At 50.8% G+C, this 18,959-nt stretch overlaps 1 protein-coding gene across 1 annotated transcript; it reads left to right on the top strand.

Annotated features, from left to right (window-relative positions):
- The first annotated feature begins 7,975 nt into the window (after nucleotides 1-7,975).
- On the top strand, nucleotides 7,976-16,910 carry Slc6a8 (solute carrier family 6 member 8). The gene is made up of 13 exons (XM_057759444.1): nucleotides 7,976-8,876; nucleotides 10,416-10,547; nucleotides 11,236-11,485; nucleotides 11,860-11,992; nucleotides 13,042-13,176; nucleotides 13,269-13,372; nucleotides 13,467-13,591; nucleotides 14,114-14,226; nucleotides 14,345-14,482; nucleotides 14,563-14,665; nucleotides 14,763-14,863; nucleotides 14,937-15,107; nucleotides 15,410-16,910. The coding sequence occupies exons 1-13, from the start codon at nucleotides 8,615-8,617 to the stop codon at nucleotides 15,548-15,550; spliced, it is 1,908 nt and encodes a 635-aa protein (XP_057615427.1). The 5' UTR covers nucleotides 7,976-8,614; the 3' UTR covers nucleotides 15,551-16,910.
- The last annotated feature ends 2,049 nt before the right edge of the window (nucleotides 16,911-18,959 follow it).

The raw sequence follows: 18,959 nt of genomic DNA, 5'->3' as shown, positions 1-18,959 counted from the left end.
CAAGCATGACTATTATTGATGATTATCCATTAACAACCTATATTTCCTAATTATACATTACATTTTTAAATGAACTACACAATCACAATACCTTAATCAAGATCAGAGATACATATACATATAACAAAATTGACCTTAAAATCCACACCAATGCAAATTATTCATATCTATATCATATCTCCCTTTAAATGTAAAAGAACATTTATAAACAATATTTGGGAACATGGGCACAGTTTTTTCTCTCCAAACTGCTTCCTGCTGTATGGGGCGCTGTTAATCAGATCGTCTAGGGTGTAACCTGTGTGCCAGGTTTCATCTCAGTTGGCAGTTGAGCAAAGTAATTTTTTGAAGGTGTTCACAGCAACCTTTCAGGAGGGTGTGGTCTATCATACCATATTGGGATAGAAGTAATCCACAGGGTCTCATCCTCTGTGAAAACAAAAGAAGAAACTCCTTTCCAAAGCATCATGTCCTTAGATCCAAATTCTGAAGTCATAATACCCTTATGATAACCATTCTTGGCAGCCCATATAATGAAATGTCTCTCTGTACTTAGCTCCTCACAGTCAAATATTCTAAAGAAAACACAATGTACATAATCCAGACTCTCTGTGAATTTTCCATTTTTACGTGGCTTATTTTTCTTTATTTCTCTTAATCTATAACTATCTGTACTCTGTCTCTTTAAAGACTTTACCCCTTTTTTTTAAACCATTAACTTTATTTTCTATATTTTTTTCTTCTCTCTCTCAAGCCTATGTACACTCATCCAACACTGTGGTCTTTTATGTCTGAATCTGTTTTATTGTGAATCTGTAAATTTTTTTACTATCCAGGAGCATTTCTTAAAATGTTAAGCAGTTCTTAAAAACTTAAGTTGCACCATGTACAGGTAATATGGTACCGCCTGTGTCCTGCCCAGTCTAAACCTTAACTGTGCTATTATTATGGTAATTACGGTAGTTCCTGCCTGAGACCAGCACAGTTCAGCATGGCAGAGCTGAGCCGCTCCTGCCTCAGAGCCATTTGGTACCCCTGAGCCACACACAGTTCCAGGCACACAGCAGTCCACATTGCCATCAAGCAAGCCATAGCACTTTACTCCAAATGCTCCATTCAAAAGCTCTGTCTCCCGCAGGAGCCAGACAGAGATGGCGATGGCGGCACAGCCCAGAATGCCGGCATTTTAAAACAGCCAGTTTTTTCCTGCTGCTGAGTCAGAACAATTTCTCTCTGCTGCACGCAACCCACAAACAACAAAAAGCTGTCTTAAACTCTCTCTCTCTCCTTTTTAAGCCCTCTCAGGTTTTACGTGGCATTACTTAATCACATTGGGCGCCACTCTGTAGTGATAAGAGCGGTGGGCTACGTTCCTGGCACCCGGCCGCCCGCACGGCTAGCTTTATCCGAAATAATTACATGGACACTGTATTCTTTTAAACACTGCCTGGCCCATTAGTTCCAGCCTCTTACTGGCTAGCTCTTACATATTGATCTAACCCATTTCTAATATTCTGTGTAGCACCACGAACTGGCTTACCAGGAAAGATCTTAACTTGCGTCTGTCTGGAGTGGGAGAATCATGGCGACTGCCTGACTCGGCTTTCTCTCTCCCAGAATTCTGTTCTGTTTACTCCGCCTATCTAAATTCTACCCTATCAGAGGCCAAGCAGTTTTTTTTTATTAATTAACCAATGAAAGCAACAGATAGAAAGATGACCCTCCTCCATCACACACACACACACACACCTAAATAAACAAGTTTTTTAAAGATGGGCATGGAACTCAGGAAACAGAGGCAGGCAAATCTTTATGAGTTCAAGGCTAGCCTGGTGTACATAATGAGTTCCAGGCCAGTCAGAACTACATAGTCTTAAAAAATAAAATATTAAAGGCAGATGGGGTGTGGTGGGAGGGTATGAGTTAACAATCCTAAGACCGCTAGATCTTTATAGTGTAGTTAAACCTATCTGGTGGCCAAAGGTGGAAGCCAGGTTGTTTGCACAGGGAAGAGGCTAGAATGATCCATATGGTGAAGGGTTAGTGTCAGAGACATCAATTTGAATTCCTATGTAGCTTAATGCAGACACCAATGCATGTCTATTTATAGATAGTACACAGGGTAATGCTTTTTGTAAGATTCTTTGCTCTGTCTGCTGACAGGGCCCAGAAACACTAGTGCACGGCAGTGAGCATTTCCAATGAATGACTCCTTGGAGAAATGGCTCATTCGAGATCCACAGCAGGTAACGCATAAACTGGGCATGCAGTCAGAAAGCAAGAAAGTGCTCAAATAGGCATGTACACTCATACAAGTGATGAAGGAGGTGTCAAGGGGATACAGAAGTGATCTGGAAGCAAAGGTCAGTGGTAGAGCACATGCCTAGCATGTCTGAAGCCAGGGGTTCCCCATATAGTACCAAAACAGTTTTTTTTAAAGGGCCCATGTTGGCTCACAACTGTCTGTAACTCCAGTCCCAGAGGATTGGACCTCCTCTTCTGGCCTCAGGTATGCAAGTGGTACACAGGCATACATGCAGGCAAAACCCCCATATACATGAAAATATTAACATTTAAAAGGGCCCATGATAATTAACATTGTCAAATGGGCATGCTTGTAAGGGACTATCTAGATTAGGTTAACTGAAGTTGGAAGACCCACCTTAATTGTAAGCATCAACATTCCATGGGTTCGGATCCCAGACTAAAAGAGAAAGAAAAGCAGAGGAAGCAAGCTGAACACAAGCCTTCATCCTTCTCTGAATGCTGACTGTGAATGCAATGTGACCAGCTGCCTCATGCTCCTGCCACCATGATTCCTCCACCATGATGGACTGTACCCCTTACACTATAAGCCAAAATAAATCTCTCCTTCCTTAAGTTGTTTTTGGCAGGTGTTTTGTCACAGTGCCCAGAAAAGTCACTTAGACAGGGGTCCAAGGGAGTCAACTGAAAGAACCTCCAAGAATCACAGATGTAAAATGTAAGCAACACATTAGAGAACTATTGAGCCATTAACAAAGATATAAACTACATCTAGTGTGGTAACACACAACCTACTGTCCCACCACTTGGGAAGCAGAAGCAGTAGAATCAATGCAAATTTGAGACCAGCCTGGTCTACATGGCAAGTTCCAGTCCAGCTAGGGCTATATAGTAAGACCCTGTTTCAAAATAACAAATGAGACAAATGAGAAGTGAGAGCCAGGTGTGGTAGTGCACACCTTTAATCCCAGTGCAGGGAGACAAGCAGATCTCTGTGAGTTAGAGGCTGACCTGGTTTATATAGTCTCAAAACAGCAATAAAAACAAAGTAACAAGAGAACAAAAAAGTATAAAGTAAATATTCCTAAGTCCAAACTATACTAAATCACTTATTAGCAAATAAATATGAGAGAATAAATAAAACACCTGTGAGGACTACTACATATCATCATGCCTACTCTTGTCTGTTACGATTTATAATATGGATTAAAGGCTTGCTCACCAGTGGGTAGTGCTATGGAGAGGGTTGGAACCCTTAAAAGATAGGGCTTAGTGAGAGGAAGTTAGGTCACTGGGGTGTGTCTTTGAAGAGGATATTGGGGACCTCTTCTTGTGGCTTTCTGGTCAAAATGGGGTGAGCAGTTTTACTCTCCCATGGTGTTCTGCCTCACTGTACGACAAAGATCCAAGTGACTTTGGTCTGAAACTCTAAAAATTGTGAACTAAAACTAACCCCACCTCTGTAAGCTGCTGTACAGGAAGTGACTGCCATAGCCCCAGGGAGGTGGGAATGTCTTCCTTGTAAAGAGAGTACAGTACAGAAAGAGAATAAGGGGTCACTTTGATAAGTGGGAATCTGACACACCTCCACCAGACAGCCATTGTGAACACTAGCCAATGGTGCTATAAGCACTGATTTACCAAAGAATGGATGAGTATGGCCTTACAAACACCTAAAGTCCAGCTAGCTATAAGAGAAATGGCGGAAGATCTAACAAGGGACATTCAACCTCCATCAGCTCTCCTTGGTCTATCAGAGTCATTGAAACAAAGCACTCCTCACAGTCACAGTGACCATGATAGCCCAAATGATAGCCCAAATCAGTGGTGGATTCTGGAGATGGGATCTTGGAACAAGAGTACTTGCCGCAGAAAGCTGAATAAACTGGTCTATACTTAGTAGAGGAACTCTGTTGACTCATTAAATGGGATAAGTGTAATAATCTAGGATAGATGCAACAATCTAGCATAAGAATTTTGTGGCAGAGGGGTGTGGGAGCACTCACTATCACACCAATTTCTGTAAATCTAAAAGGAGTATAAGCAGCATATAGTATCCCACATCTGGAATCCCAGCAGTCTGGTGATGTGGGATTCCCCTCTGTGTGCTGTGATTATCATTAATGAATAAAGAAACTGCTTTGGACCTATAACAAGGCAGAACTTAGCTAGGTGGGGAAAACTAAAATGAAAGAAAGAAAGAAGGGTGGAGTAAAAAAGATGCCATGGAGCCACTGTAACTTTGCTGGTAGGCCATGACCTCGTGGTAATACACAGATTAATAGAAATGGGTTAAATTAATATATGGGTTATCCAATAAGAAGCTAGAGCTAATGGGCCAAGCAGTGACTTAATTAATACAGTTTCTGTGTGATTATTTCGGTTCTAAGCTAGCCAGGTGGCCGGGAACCAACAAGCAGCCTCCCTCCAACACTCTGGAGATGAAGACAGGAGGATCAGATGAACAAAGTCACCCTGAGCTACACAGTGGGTTCAAGGTACCTGAACTAAATCTTGTCTCAAAGCATTGGAAAAATATTTCTGTAAACCTGAATGTAGTAAGTCACACCTGTAATCTCAGCACTCGGGAGGTTCAGACAAGCGGATCTACTCAAGTTCAAGGTCAGTCACTGTCCCACCATGCCCCCACACAAAGGGAAAAAGAAGTTTATGGCAAAATGTAAAACACCAATCCTTTCAGATTGTCTGTGTGAGTGAGCACAGCTGGTAGACAAGGCAGACTGTGCTGGGGTGGAGGCTTCTGCAGCTGCACCTCGAGCTCCAGGAACCTTGACTCTGGTCCATTTATTCCCCTTGCCTGTTGGCACAAGAGTTGGAAGTACAAAGCCTTGCCAGGTGGACCCCAGTTTTCCCTTTGTTCCCAGCTCATTCTAATTCCAAAGTTCATTGTGCTTGGCCTCTAGAGGAGGTGGCCCAACCCTACCTTTGGCTGCCTAGCTCCTTACAGAATCACTGTAGGGGTGACAATCTCCATCTAGTCTTCTCTCAGTTCATGGTTACCTCAGGCCTGGGAAGGCACTAGGTTCAACTTTAGCCTTACTTGCCAGCCTCTACCAACAAGGGCCCTGTGGCAGCCCTCTCCCAGCTTGTTCCTTCTGCTCTCAGCTTCTACCCCAGCTCCTAGGGGCTCTCAGCACAGTTCAATGTCATTATGACTGGAACACCAGGGCCCTAAAGTGCTAGTTAGGACGATCTTGTGTTTATCAGCTGAGATCCTGGGAGTCCACCATGCTCCTCCCTAGCAACTGCACCTCCCCCCAGTAGGAGTATGCTCTGGAGAGAGCCTGCCCAGGATTGGAAAGAGAGTTCCCCTAGTGCTCTGCACCTCCTAGGAACTCTCACTAGACACATGAACTGACCCCATCAGGGCACACGCTTCTACAGCACAAAATTTAATCATTCTTAATAATAAAAGCCCAGAGTCAGCTATCAGGGGTGAAAGCTGAAGGATCAGAGAAGCAGAGTGGCCAGACACTAGAGAGTTCTTCCCTCTACCAATGCTCAGACCGCAGGGGTGATCCTGTCTCTATGAATCCTCAGACTGCATGCTCAGACTGGCTGCTCCTCCGTCTACTTGTCCAGACTACTTCAGACTGTACTGCTTCCTGTCTCCTCCTGCCTGCTATTCCTCTCTCTGCCCAGTCATATCACTTTCTGACTCCATCTCCATGGTGCTGGCATTAAAGCTGTGAGCCACCATCTCCTGGCGCTATTTCTCTTTGAGGGTGGCAATGAAGGCTAGACCAGGCCCTGAGTGCAAAGATGCAGGGTGAGACTGGCCCTCAGCACCATCCAGATCTCTACATCCTGGCCACCTTCTGAGGCCACAAGGCAGTGCCTGCCCCAGTGCCTAAGAGCGGGTGACTGGTACCTTAAAGTGCCTTTTGTGCCGAGGTGAAAACAATACTCCTTACATTCCTGTACCTGGGCTTGGCACATGCCCTTACCCAGCTGCTCAGCATAGGCCCAGGATGGAGGGAGGCCCTCACCCTTGCACCCAGCCTTGACTTTTTCACCTTTGGACCTCCGCACACACTGCTGTGACCATCTCCTCAAAGTGTCATCGGCTCACCCCCATGTTTCTCAGGCCACTATGTTCTTTCCCTCCCACCACGACTCTGGACAAGCAGGGTCTTAAATCCCCAAGAGTAGCCAGCATCCAATCCCCAGTCTGCTCTCACTTCCACAGGCTGACTTTCCTATGGTCGACTGGTCTCCGCCCACACGTCATCCAGGTCACTGCTGCCGCATTTCCTTTCCCTTTGCAGGTCTCACATCTGCACACTCTAATCCTTCTACAATAGAGTCCTCTGTATCCATTCCTTGGCATCCGATTCTTTCCTCTCTTAAATGCTCCTTGTTCCTTGGGTGGCTCCAGCACTTCCAGGATGTGTGCTATGGGGTAACTCCTCTATGGCCTTTGTTTCTACAGGAGGACTTTGGTCCCAGGCTGGGCCAGAGAAGACCCAAGTTTGAGTTCTCTGATGAGCAAAGAGACTCTGCCATGAAACAGGCACGTGACACACACACACACACCCCTCCTCCTCCTGCTAGCCTGGGTAAAAATGCTGCCCCTCCCTCCTTCCTCACCTATCAGGCTCAATCTGGCTCAGACTGAAACTGCTTTTCTTTCTAAAGCCGCCTGATGGCTGCATGCTTAGCACGACGGGATGGGGGGGGGGGGATGAGCCACCTGGGAACTTTGGTATCTGATCAGATCAGGGAGTTGCGGATTGAAATGGGCACGTCTCACCTTTCTAGTCCACCCCAGGCTAGTCTTGGCCCTGGAAAATTCCCAAGAATCTGCTCAGTTGCCTGGAGGTCCCTATGGAGCAGGTGTTGAGTTTAGGGAGAGGGTCTGTACAGCAACCAGGCACCAGGGGGCAGCCTTACCCTATTCTTACCTCCGTATCCATAGGTCACACGCCCTACCCACCCCCACACCAGGCAAAGGGTGAACTAACTGGAGTATCATGGAGTCCCCTCCTCTACCTTGGTGACAAATTGGAACGCTGATCCTCAACCAGGCAAGCTACCCTTTGCTCACTCTGGAGACATACAGAAATTGGTCACACCCAGAGCTGACACCTGGACCCTTAGCTTATCTTTGGGGAGGCCTAAATGTCTTGAAGAGACAGCTCAGTGCTTCTGGCAAAGTTCCACAGAACCCCTGGAGGCAGATCTCCCTCTCCAAGCCAACGCAGAGATAGTCCTTCAGGAGACAACCGACAAGGGCACCTACTTTGGTGCAGGTACCAAGAAATTTTGCACCTGGATACCCAACTCTCCCAATTGGGAGACATGAGGCAGGTTAGATGAACCTTGGTCAAGGACGGTCCATCAGGAAGGGAGACCCCAGGCTAGAAACAGTAGAGGAAAGGAGAAGGACTTAGGATGTCTGGAAGTCAGCCAAGGACTCCGTTTTCCTGGTGGTTCAGAAAAACCTGAGGGGACTTTGGCCCCACCCGGGCCAGGTGATCCTGGAACGACTGACGGCAAGGCCCACTGAGGAGGAGGTGCTGGCCAGCGCCCCAGGTAGCAGCCATCCTGCTCCGAACTAAAGCAGCCTCTCCCGAGGAGGAGGAGGAGGTAGGCGGAGTGACGGGGAGGGCGGGATAGAGGGGGGGAGGGGAACAGCCGGATCGTGGGGGTGGGGCGACAGTGACATCACCGGGAGTCGGTTCTTAAGCAGCAGCCGGTAGCGTCGGGAAAGAGACGGACAGTTGGAGTGCCTTGGCGAATCTGAGTCCGCCGCAGCCGGAGAGCGGCTGTAGCAGCCGCCACCGGGAAGGAGGGGGCGAGGCGAGCCCGGGGCCACCAGAGCCGCTAGCTCCAGCTGAGCCGCGGGCGAGGACAGCCGCGCGGAGCTGGGCCGGGGCCGGGGGGGCGCGGGCCGCAGGCCCCTTGCTCCGGCCGCCACTTGCAGACAGTGGGCTTCCGATGCTACCCGCGGCGCGCTAGGGTGAGCCTCCGGCCAGGCGAGCAGTCGCCGCCGCAGCCGCCGCCACCGGAGCGGCGGGCAGGAGTCTTGGGAGCCGCCGCCGCCCGGTCAGGCTCCACCGCCGCCCGCGCGCTCCCGGGCCCCCGACACACATGAGATTCTTCAGGCTCACTTTCAAGTGTTTCGTGGACTGCTTCTGACTGCGCCGCCCCCGCCGTCCCGCACCCCGCCCGCCCGCCGCCCCGTCCCCCGGCCCGGCCGCCCCCGAGGCCCCCGGGCGGGCCCGTGCTTTCGGGGCCCTCTCTCCAGGTGCCGCCGAAGCCCCTTGCCCGCCCGCCACCCTCAAGGCGCCGCGACCCCCGGCCCGGCCTCGCGGCCCCAGGGACCATGGCGAAGAAGAGCGCCGAGAACGGTATCTATAGTGTGTCTGGTGACGAAAAGAAGGGTCCTCTCATCGTGCCCGGGCCCGACGGTGCCCCAGCCAAGGGCGATGGCCCCACGGGCCTTGGGCCGCCCGGCGCCCGCCTTGCCGTGCCACCACGAGAGACCTGGACACGCCAGATGGACTTCATCATGTCGTGCGTGGGCTTCGCCGTGGGCCTGGGGAACGTGTGGCGCTTCCCCTACCTGTGCTACAAGAACGGTGGAGGTGAGTGCCCTCGCCCCTGAGCATCCCGGCTTCTCATCAGGGGTCAGTTCCAACCCCCAGCCTGCCTCAGGCCCACCAGAGCAGTGGGGTGAAGTCCAGAGGGTGGGGAGGCCCGCCCAGAGCTCGTGGGGGCCATAGTGCCCCCTCACCGGCCAAGCACTCAGTGACCCAGCGCACCAGCCTCCACCCCCCTCACCGGTCATGTGCCTGGCAGTGGAGGGGGAAGCTAATCAAGGAGAGCTTCCTGATGAACTGAGGGGGCTACTTCCCAGACTTCCAGCCCAGACTAGGAGTGATTGGCCCTGAGGTGGGAAGGGAAGGCCTGCCCCCAGTGGAGGGGACTACGGGAGGTGAGGAGCCCTGCCTGCCCCCGTGGGTCAGGCACACAAGTGACACATTGTGTGCCCCCCCCCACGTGTGCACACAGGAACACACACAAACACAATGGGCCACTCTGTCCCTCCCCCACGCTCTCCTCTCCCCTCCCTTTTCTCTTCTCTTCCCTCCCCTCTGACCCAGGCTTGGAACACTTGGTGCTTGAGCCAGGCTTGGGAAGTCTGCGGCCTGGCCCGACTGGCGCCGCCACTAGACAAGCTACATGCACATCCCATGCCCAGTTGCTGAAGCTCAGCTTAGCAACAGTAGTGGGCACTTGCCTGTCCTGGGACTGCAAAGCAGAACTGGATTCCTTGAGAGCTAAAGCAGCTAGGTGATGGGTGGGAAACTGAGTCCCAGAGGGAAGGCCTCTAGCCCAAGGTCACACACGGAAAGGATGCTGGGAGCAGGAGCCCGCCTGGCAAACTGCAGTTAACTCCATTACTGAGTAGCTGAAAGAGCTAAGCCTGAGCAGAGTAGGGGGTCCTAGAGAGCAGTAGGGGGAAATAGGTCAGAGCTTCTCTGTTCTCCCCTCCTTGCTACTAGCCCATCTAATACTGAAATCTTGCCTCAGTCCCTTTCCTTGACTTGTCTACCTTTGTCCTACACCAAACCCCCATAAGCAGAGGCTTGCCACCCACCCATCTTTCTCCTGTGACCCTCATGAGTGCAAAGTACAGGGTAGTTGGGCACACTGCCTTTGAACAAGCCCCCAAGACTGAACACCCAGCCTGGAAAACACACACACGTGCACACGCACACACGCACACACCCTAGCCATTCCATCCTGTTCTGCTGCCTGCCAAAAAAGATGGTCTCCATGCATGAGCCTGTGTGGTTTTGATGCCTGTGAAGTCACCCTAGGTGGTGTCCACAGGCCAAGGACCCCATGATACAGAGAATACTGTGCCTCCTCTCACCAAACCTAGAGTAGATCTCCTGGGACTGTTCACCTTGAGCCTCTGAGTCAGTGACCACTCTTGCACTGATTCACCCAGTGGGAAGTCATGGGACTGGGGCTCTGCCTGGGACTTCTAGGCCTTTGGAGGCCGGGCTGGTCTGTGAGGCCTGGACAGCTTGGCTGAAGGGTTTGGGTTAAGTCCTTGCCTACTGCAGGGGCTCATCAGGACACATCCTGAGTCCACTCTATGCTTCCTCCACTAGGTGTGTTCCTTATTCCCTACGTCCTGATTGCCCTGGTTGGAGGAATCCCCATTTTCTTCCTGGAAATCTCACTGGGCCAGTTCATGAAGGCCGGCAGCATCAATGTCTGGAACATCTGCCCTCTATTCAAAGGTGAGCCACCCTGAGCCAATTCTCAGTACTCCTTTTTTTCAACTACTGGGACTTAGGGCAGGGGAACAGAGTATAGCTATGATCCACATGAAGAAATCTTGCCTAGGTAATACCCTCCCAGGCTCAGGAGAGAATCTGCAGTTAACTTGAAGAGTCAGGAACTAGGGTGGAGTGGCAAGCTTGCTTTTTTAAGAAAAGGATGAAGCAGAAACAGTTAAGCTTAGGGACAGGATCTGTTGGACACACTTGACTCACTCCAGAGGTCCTTGTCCTTGCCTTCTGTAGCTGCAGGGTGGCAGTGGGACCTGGGAAAGGGACAGCATTTGAAGCTGGACTAGCAGCAGAATATAGTAGCCACACAAGGTAGGAGAGGAGGGCTGTCTAGCACTGGGCTAGATAAAGGAGCTGAAGCACAGAGATTAGTAGAGGAACATGGCAAATGTTAGCGGGAGACAGACAGGAAAGGTAGCCCACTGTTGGAACACACACAGTCGTGCTCCAAGTTTGGAGAAGCCTCTGGCAGGATAAAGGAAAGTAGAATACTGGGAAGGAAGGAGACATGCAAGAAGCAAGCTGTCAGGAACTCAGCAAGAATCAGTGCCAGCTCTGGAAAGGGAGATAATGGGGGTAGTAGAAAAATGGCCATAAAGAAGCCCAGAATAAAAGGAAGCTTCTCACTCATCCTTAGGCCTGGGCTATGCCTCCATGGTGATTGTCTTCTACTGCAACACCTACTACATCATGGTGCTGGCCTGGGGCTTCTATTACCTGGTCAAGTCATTCACTACCACTTTGCCCTGGGCCACATGTGGCCACACCTGGAACACTCCTGACTGTGTGGAGATCTTTCGCCATGAAGACTGTGCCAATGCCAGCCTGGCCAACCTCACATGTGACCAGCTTGCTGACCGTCGATCGCCTGTCATCGAGTTCTGGGAGTGAGTTGGGTGCCTCTGGGCCAAGCCCGTCCTATCTCATCCCTTGGGCTCTCTATATGTGGGCCAAACTCTGGGGCACATGGCCAGGGATGCAAAACAACCCACTCCTGGGCTTTGTCTGTCCCTGTCCTCCTGGAGCTTATAGACATTGCTCCTACAGCAACATGTCATTTGCCATTGCCCTATCATGTTGACCTGGCTAAGGAGCTGAGACTGCATATTTGCAGAAGGTTGGGGTGAGGATGATCTGGGGTAGTCAGTCCTACAGATCAGGGCTGTGGTGAGGGAGGACCCATCAACTCCTAAGCAAATCCCAGTCACCGTGCCCTTTGCTGACATGACCCTCAGGTGCCCTCCTTTCTTTTCTACCCTAGGAACAAAGTCTTGAGGCTCTCTACGGGGCTGGAGGTGCCAGGGGCCCTCAACTGGGAGGTGACCCTGTGCCTGCTGGCCTGCTGGGTGCTGGTCTACTTCTGTGTGTGGAAAGGGGTCAAGTCAACAGGAAAGGTATAGCTGGAGGCAGGCGGTGGGGGGGCGTGCAGCATTGCCTGGGAGGGACACAAACACAACGGGCGGTGACTATACGGAGGCTCAAGCCTACAGAGTAGACAGGTCTTTATTGTCACCCTGTTGATGGGCATTATTTCTCGTAGCCTTCAGACCTGAGGGTGAAAGGTCAGGCCATACCTACTCTTCCCCATGTCCACCACTCCATCTCAACCCTTTCTCTTTCCTTCCGCCTCTCTCTGTTTCTCCCTACTTATCTCTAGATGCCTAATCTTTGGGGCTCTCCTCACCTCTATGATCCTCAGACCCCCCAGGAAGACTTCATATAGCCCTCCTTCAGAGGTTCCCTCTCAGGTTACAGATACAGATGAACCAACATATTAAAACTGCTAAGCCATGGAACATGGTCAGATGCCTAGAGGGCCAGATTGCAAACATTCATTCCCAATAGTGTCCTCAACGGCTGTCTTCCTCCCTCCCTCTCCCTCCTTCCTTCTCTCTCTCATCACCAGTAACACTGAGCTATAAAAACCAACCCTGTCCTCTAGCCCACCTAGAATCCCTAGCTGCCATGGACCCCACCGCCCTATCAAGGATGCCCTGGAGTTTGGGACCACAGGGCTCTGAGGAATATGTACTTATTACAATCCCATGTAACATTGCCACAGATTCTCCTTACCCATACTCCCCAAACCTTCTTGTCCTCATAGGCATGTCCCCACATGGACATACTGAGATGCTGCCCGTCAGGAGAGTTCACATTTTCTCACTCCCCATGGACTGATTTTCCTCTTTATACATTAGATGTGCCTAGAGACCCTCACCTTGGAATGCCATGATCCTGTCTCTCCCCTCCTACAGCTGCTATGAGGCTGCCTGGGCTCCAGGCTGGCCCCTAGCTTCCCTGGGGATGGTTGGTCATTTAGGAATAGAATGAGTGCTACTGGCTTTCCTCACCTAAATTCTGAGCATGACTGCAGTTTGGGGTGACTGTGGCCACTTAAGGGGAACTGGGGTTCAGAACCTCTCTGAGCACCCTGGCCCCCTAGATCGTGTACTTCACTGCTACATTCCCCTACGTGGTCCTTGTCGTGCTGCTCGTGCGAGGGGTGCTGCTGCCTGGAGCCCTGGATGGCATCGTCTACTATCTCAAACCTGACTGGTCGAAGCTGGGGTCCCCTCAGGTGAGGAAAGGTGCTTTATGACAGCAAGACTGGGGGGCACAGCCTGTTGAGTAGGGTCCTTTATGACTCTGATCTTTGCCCATCCCTTCCAGGTATGGATAGATGCCGGGACCCAGATTTTCTTCTCTTATGCCATCGGCCTGGGGGCCCTCACAGCCCTAGGCAGCTACAATCGCTTCAACAACAACTGCTACAAGTAGGCACCCGCCTCTGCCCTGCCTGCCCTGCCTTGCCCTGCCCTGGAGCAGTGGGGCTGCCTAAACCAGAACATTCTGCCCCTCCACCCCCAGGGACGCCATCATCCTGGCACTCATCAACAGTGGGACCAGCTTCTTTGCTGGGTTTGTGGTCTTCTCCATCCTGGGCTTTATGGCCACAGAGCAGGGTGTGCACATCTCCAAGGTGGCAGAATCAGGTGAGCTGCCAGACCTCACCCACCTCCAGACCTGCAGAACTATCCTGATGTAGGGCATGCACAAAAGCATTCTGAAACGTGACAGACGAGTTCAGCTAGCTGTTGAGATGGCTCTAAGCAGCTGAAACAAGGCTGTTCTCTGGAGCCAGGAGGGCCTCCTGCCACCTACCTCTAAGGCTGCAGAGTGTGTCTTCATAGTTGTTGAGTACTGGAGATAGAAAAGGAGCTGCTCCTTCAGCCCCTGCTGTGTCACCCCAGGGCAACCAGAAACTGCCATGGCTGTTTGAGCCCAGGGAAAGTAGTGTGAGTCAGGAGGTCCTGCTAATATGGGGTGAAGCTGCCAAGGACCACAGCCTTCCAGACTATTGGTGTGAGGTACCTGTAGGACTTCAATGGGTCTAGCCATGCTGAGGCACAAATAGCCCCCAAGTTTTTATTATCTGGGGGATGGGCATGACCTTGAGCGTCAGGGTACTCAGGATGGTGCTGAGGGCCAGTCTCACCCTGCATCTTTGCACTCAGGGCCTGGTCTAGCCTTCATTGCCTACCCACGGGCTGTCACACTGATGCCTGTGGCCCCACTCTGGGCTGCCTTGTTCTTCTTCATGCTGCTGCTGCTCGGTCTGGACAGCCAGGTTTGCAGGAGCTCTAGGGCAAGAATGGGGTAGGGGCTGGTGGTCAGGGGGCTTGGCACATTGGGCAAGAGATGCACGGGGACATGGGAGACCTGGGCCTGAGCTGCCCTGGCCACAGTTTGTAGGTGTGGAGGGCTTCATCACCGGGCTACTGGATCTCCTCCCGGCCTCCTACTACTTCCGTTTCCAAAGGGAGATCTCCGTGGCTCTCTGCTGTGTCCTCTGTTTTGTCATCGATCTCTCCATGGTGACTGATGTGAGTAGGGTAAGGTGGGCTACTACTGTCAGTCTCCAGCCATGGGCCATCATCTTTCCTTACCTGGCTCTGTTCTCCAGGGCGGCATGTACGTCTTCCAGCTCTTTGACTACTACTCAGCTAGTGGCACTACCCTGCTGTGGCAAGCCTTTTGGGAGTGTGTGGTGGTAGCTTGGGTTTACGGTAGGTCGGGGTGAAGGGCTGGGCTAGAAATTATAGGGTGGAATGGAAGGGGGTAGTCTCCAACTCTGTCTTTCCCATCCACCTCACCCTATTCCAGGAGCTGACCGCTTCATGGATGACATTGCCTGTATGATTGGGTACCGACCTTGCCCCTGGATGAAATGGTGCTGGTCCTTTTTCACCCCATTGGTCTGCATGGTAAGATTGGGGAAGCTAGGCAAGTGGGGTGGTGTAATGGGGCCCCAATGACTGAAGACACGTGTCCACACAGGGCATCTTCATCTTCAATATTGTATACTACGAGCCGCTGGTCTACAACAATACTTACGTGTACCCATGGTGGGGCGAAGCCATTGGCTGGGCCTTTGCACTCTCTTCCATGCTGTGTGTGCCCCTCCACCTCCTGGGCTGTCTCCTCAGGGCAAAAGGAACCATGGCAGAGGTAAGGTCCCTGCCCCACTCTTTCCTGGGAGGGGCAAACCGTCATCCAGAAGCACAGCCAGCTCAGACTACATAAGAAAAGCTAATCTATCATGGCTTCATGTGGAACCAAGGAAGCAAGGCCCACCTCTCACTTTCCACACAAGGGCCACTTAACCCTGCTTCCCATTGTAGGGAGCATGACCTGGAAGGGTGCCCTAAGAGAAACGGACCTGCCTTGGTGGCAGGTAGCAGAAGCTATTGCCATGGGGTAGAGCAAGTGACTCATGGGAGGCTGGCTCAACGTGCTCTCCTCTCCCACAGCGCTGGCAGCACTTGACCCAGCCTATCTGGGGCCTCCACCACTTGGAATACAGAGCTCAGGATGCAGATGTCAGGGGCCTGACCACCCTGACTCCAGTGTCTGAAAGCAGCAAGGTTGTCGTGGTGGAGAGTGTCATGTGATAGGCACCCCAGCTCACATCACCAGCTCATCCTTTGGTAGCCATAGCAGCCCCTGCTTTAGCCTCTACCCATCCCTCCAGGGGGCTTGCCTTTCCTTGACAGTTCGGGGGTCTGCCTGGGGGGAAGGGGAGGAAGCACCATGAGTGCTAACAAAAATAACTTTTTCCATTTTTAATAAAACGCCAAAAATATCACAACCCACCAAAAATAGATGCCTCTCCTCCCCAGCCCCCAGCCACGCTGGTACTTGCGTTGCTTCCAGGTCCCACCTCCAGTCCTTCCTCTCAGTTCCCAGGACCCACCTCCTAGCCCTGCCAGCCCCACCTGCCTGCCTCCTAAGCTCTGCTCTGTACCACACCTTCACCCTGCAAACCACAGTGGCAGCTTGGGGAACAGGAGAGGAGGGAAAGAATAAGGTGGGACAGGAGGGTAGGCAAGAGAGGGACAGTGGAAACAAAGCAAATGTTTCAGCTGGATTAGACCCCTCTTCCCACCCCTATTCTAGAAGCTAGAGAGCCAGTCAGCAATGGAACCTTGTGTTCTTGCGCCAATTGCCACCAATATTAACTGTATGAGCTTGGGTCCGAGTGTGTGTGTGTGTGTGTATCTGTGCACGCATGTGCGTGTATAGAAGATGTGTAGGTCTCTTATCTCTTTGTGAAGGTGAATACCAGAAGTTAAACAGCCTCTGGGCAAAGGAGGCTTGTATTTTGCACATTTTATAAGAAAAAAAACTGAGAGTGAGACTTCTGCTTGTATATTTCTAAAAAGCCCCAATCATCCCCACCTTACCACTCCTCTCCTTCACATCCCCACCTTTCTTCTCTGACCCTAGCCAAGGAGTGTGAATTTATACTTAACTTTCATAGGCAAAACAAAAGCTTCAGGCTGTTGACTATGTGAGTCTGTTGTATGGATGTTTTGTATGGTCTCCAGCTGAGACTGGAGTGGGTAAGTGGGAGCCTCAAGGGCATCCCCACACTATCCTTTGCCCCTAAGCCTATGGGGTAAAAGGCTACAGCATTGTCCCAGGGATCTGGGTCTGCTCACCTGGCATGCTCAGGCTTGCCCACACCCTGTTCCTGGGCTGGGTATGATTGCAGGGATTGCCCATGGAAGGGATCCTGGGCACAGCTCCCACCTCTGAGCTAAAGGCTGATGTACTTTTGACATCTCAAGTCTTCCGTAGCAGCTTAAACTCACATCTGTGTCCCGTCAAGCCTGAAATAGCCAAGTAGCCCCTAGAAAGGCTTCCTTCACACAGGGCTAGACTAAGCCAGGGAGATGGGGCTGGGTAAGAGTGCAGGCCTTTGGGGACATTCTTACTGTGCTAAAAAAGCCACTGCAAACATAGCAATAAAAACACTTCATTTTCCAAAACTGGCTCCTGCTTCTGCTTCTCTGGAAGATGGATAAGGTGGGGAGATAGGTGTGGGGACCTTCCTCCAGTTCCAACTTGGCATTAGGTAAGGCCCACTGTGAGGGGCTCTACACCTAGCACCATGCCAGAAACTGGAAAAAGAGTGGGGAAGAAATGCAGGAATAAAGCCTCAGTCCCCCAGAGTGAAGAGCATGGGGTGACATAAGTTCAATAGGAACAAATACAGCAGAGAAGGGAGGCTGCAGCCAGGAGTTGCTTGCTCTAAGAATCTTACTGAACTAGGCATGATAGCTTGTGGCTGTAAGCCCTGCACTTAAGATCAACAGAAGTGTGCTCCTGAGCAAGTAAGTAGCTTTCCAAGATCGAAAAGTAAAGGGTACACTGGGAGCACAGACAGTAAGATGTAACTTTGATCCACGGACTAGGGACCGGCATCTGGACCTGGTTTGTGGCACCAGTTAGTGGGGTAGAGGGGGTTCTTTGGATTGGGATCTACTTTGCTGGCAGGGCCAGAAGGAGCTGTAGATGACTACATGATGCAGGACTGAGGAGTCAAGACAAACACCAGAGATTTGGCTTGAGACACAGGTTGAATGGTGCTGCCAGGTCCTGTGATGACAACTGGGAGTTGGCTTTGGGCATGTCTTGTTGTCCAAAGGAAGATCTCTGGTTGGCAAATGGACACAGGAGTTTGCAGTTCTAGAAAATCTGGCCTGGAGCTAAAACTTCTGAAGTTCTCAGCTGGGGGTAGAGCTTAAGTGAGTACAAAGGGAGACTCAGCCTGGCTGGCCAACAAGGATTAAGATGGTGCTATAGTTCACTGTGTAGCAAAGAGATCGTGGAGACTTGGACAAGAGTGGTCTTGGGCCACATGCAAAAACCTCACTAAAACTTGCAATAAAAGAAGTCAACCGGGCCAGGAAGCAAACCTGTCAAATCAGCTACTCAGGAGGCTAAAGCAGGAAGACCAAAAGTTTAAGGTCGCTTGTGCTGCAGAGTGAGTTCAAGGACAGTCTAGTAGCTAAGGATATGATCAATGACAGAGAACCTAACATATACAAGGCCCTGGTTGTCAAAGGTGTGGAGCATGGTAGGGTGGTAGTGAAGTTAGCTTAGCCTGGCAATCCCAGCTATTTGGGGAGCTAAGGCAGGGCAACATACATAAATTCAAAGTCATCCTGGGCAACATACGGATTGTTTCAAAACATAAAGAACAGGAGATAGAGGTCAGAAGTACAACACTTGCCTAGCATGTGTAAGACCCTAGGTCTTACAATGCCTAATAGAAGAAGGGAGGAACCCAAATATACATGAATGAATTAAAGTATGGCTTATTCATAAAATACAGTATTAATTAGCCTGAAATAGGAAATTGAGATATATGCTACATGGGTGGCCCTGAAGGACATGATTGGTGAAACGAGCCACTTACAAAAGAACATTGTATGATTGTACTCACAAGAAATTCCTGTAACTGTCAAATCCATCTCTATGAATGATGAGTACCAGGGGTTGGGGTTAAGGGGACATGGTTTAATGGAGACAGCTGCAATATGGGGAGATGAGCACTTGATTATGATGTCCAACTGCTTAATGCCATCAAACTATGCACTTGAAAATGGTGAAGATGTGTAATGTGAATTCTAATTGGTCTTAATAATAAAAACATGTAGCCAGATACCAGGGTAAATGCTGAAAGATCAGAGAAGCAAAGGAGCAAGCCACTAGAGAGAGAGACTTCTTACCTCTACCGAATCCTCAGACAGAAAGGGTGAGCTCCTGTCTCCTCCTGTCTTATATTCCTCTTTCCACCCAGCCATAATCCTGTTTCAAACCCCGAGTGGCAGGATTAAAGGCGTGTGCCTCCCAAGTACTGGGATCAAAGGCATGAGATCCAAAGTGCTGCAATCAAAGGTGTGTGCCACCATGCCTGGCCTCTATGGTTAACCAGTGGCTAGCTCCACCTTGTGATCTTCAGGCAAGCTTTATTTGTTAGAGCAAACAAAATATCACCACAAAGAAGTTTTA

Source organism: Chionomys nivalis, chromosome X (genome assembly GCF_950005125.1).
Source record: "Chionomys nivalis chromosome X, mChiNiv1.1, whole genome shotgun sequence".
NCBI classification, from domain to species: domain Eukaryota; kingdom Metazoa; phylum Chordata; class Mammalia; order Rodentia; family Cricetidae; genus Chionomys; species Chionomys nivalis.
Note: the sequence above shows the minus strand (reverse complement) of the source record. Positions and strands in the feature narration are given on the sequence as shown.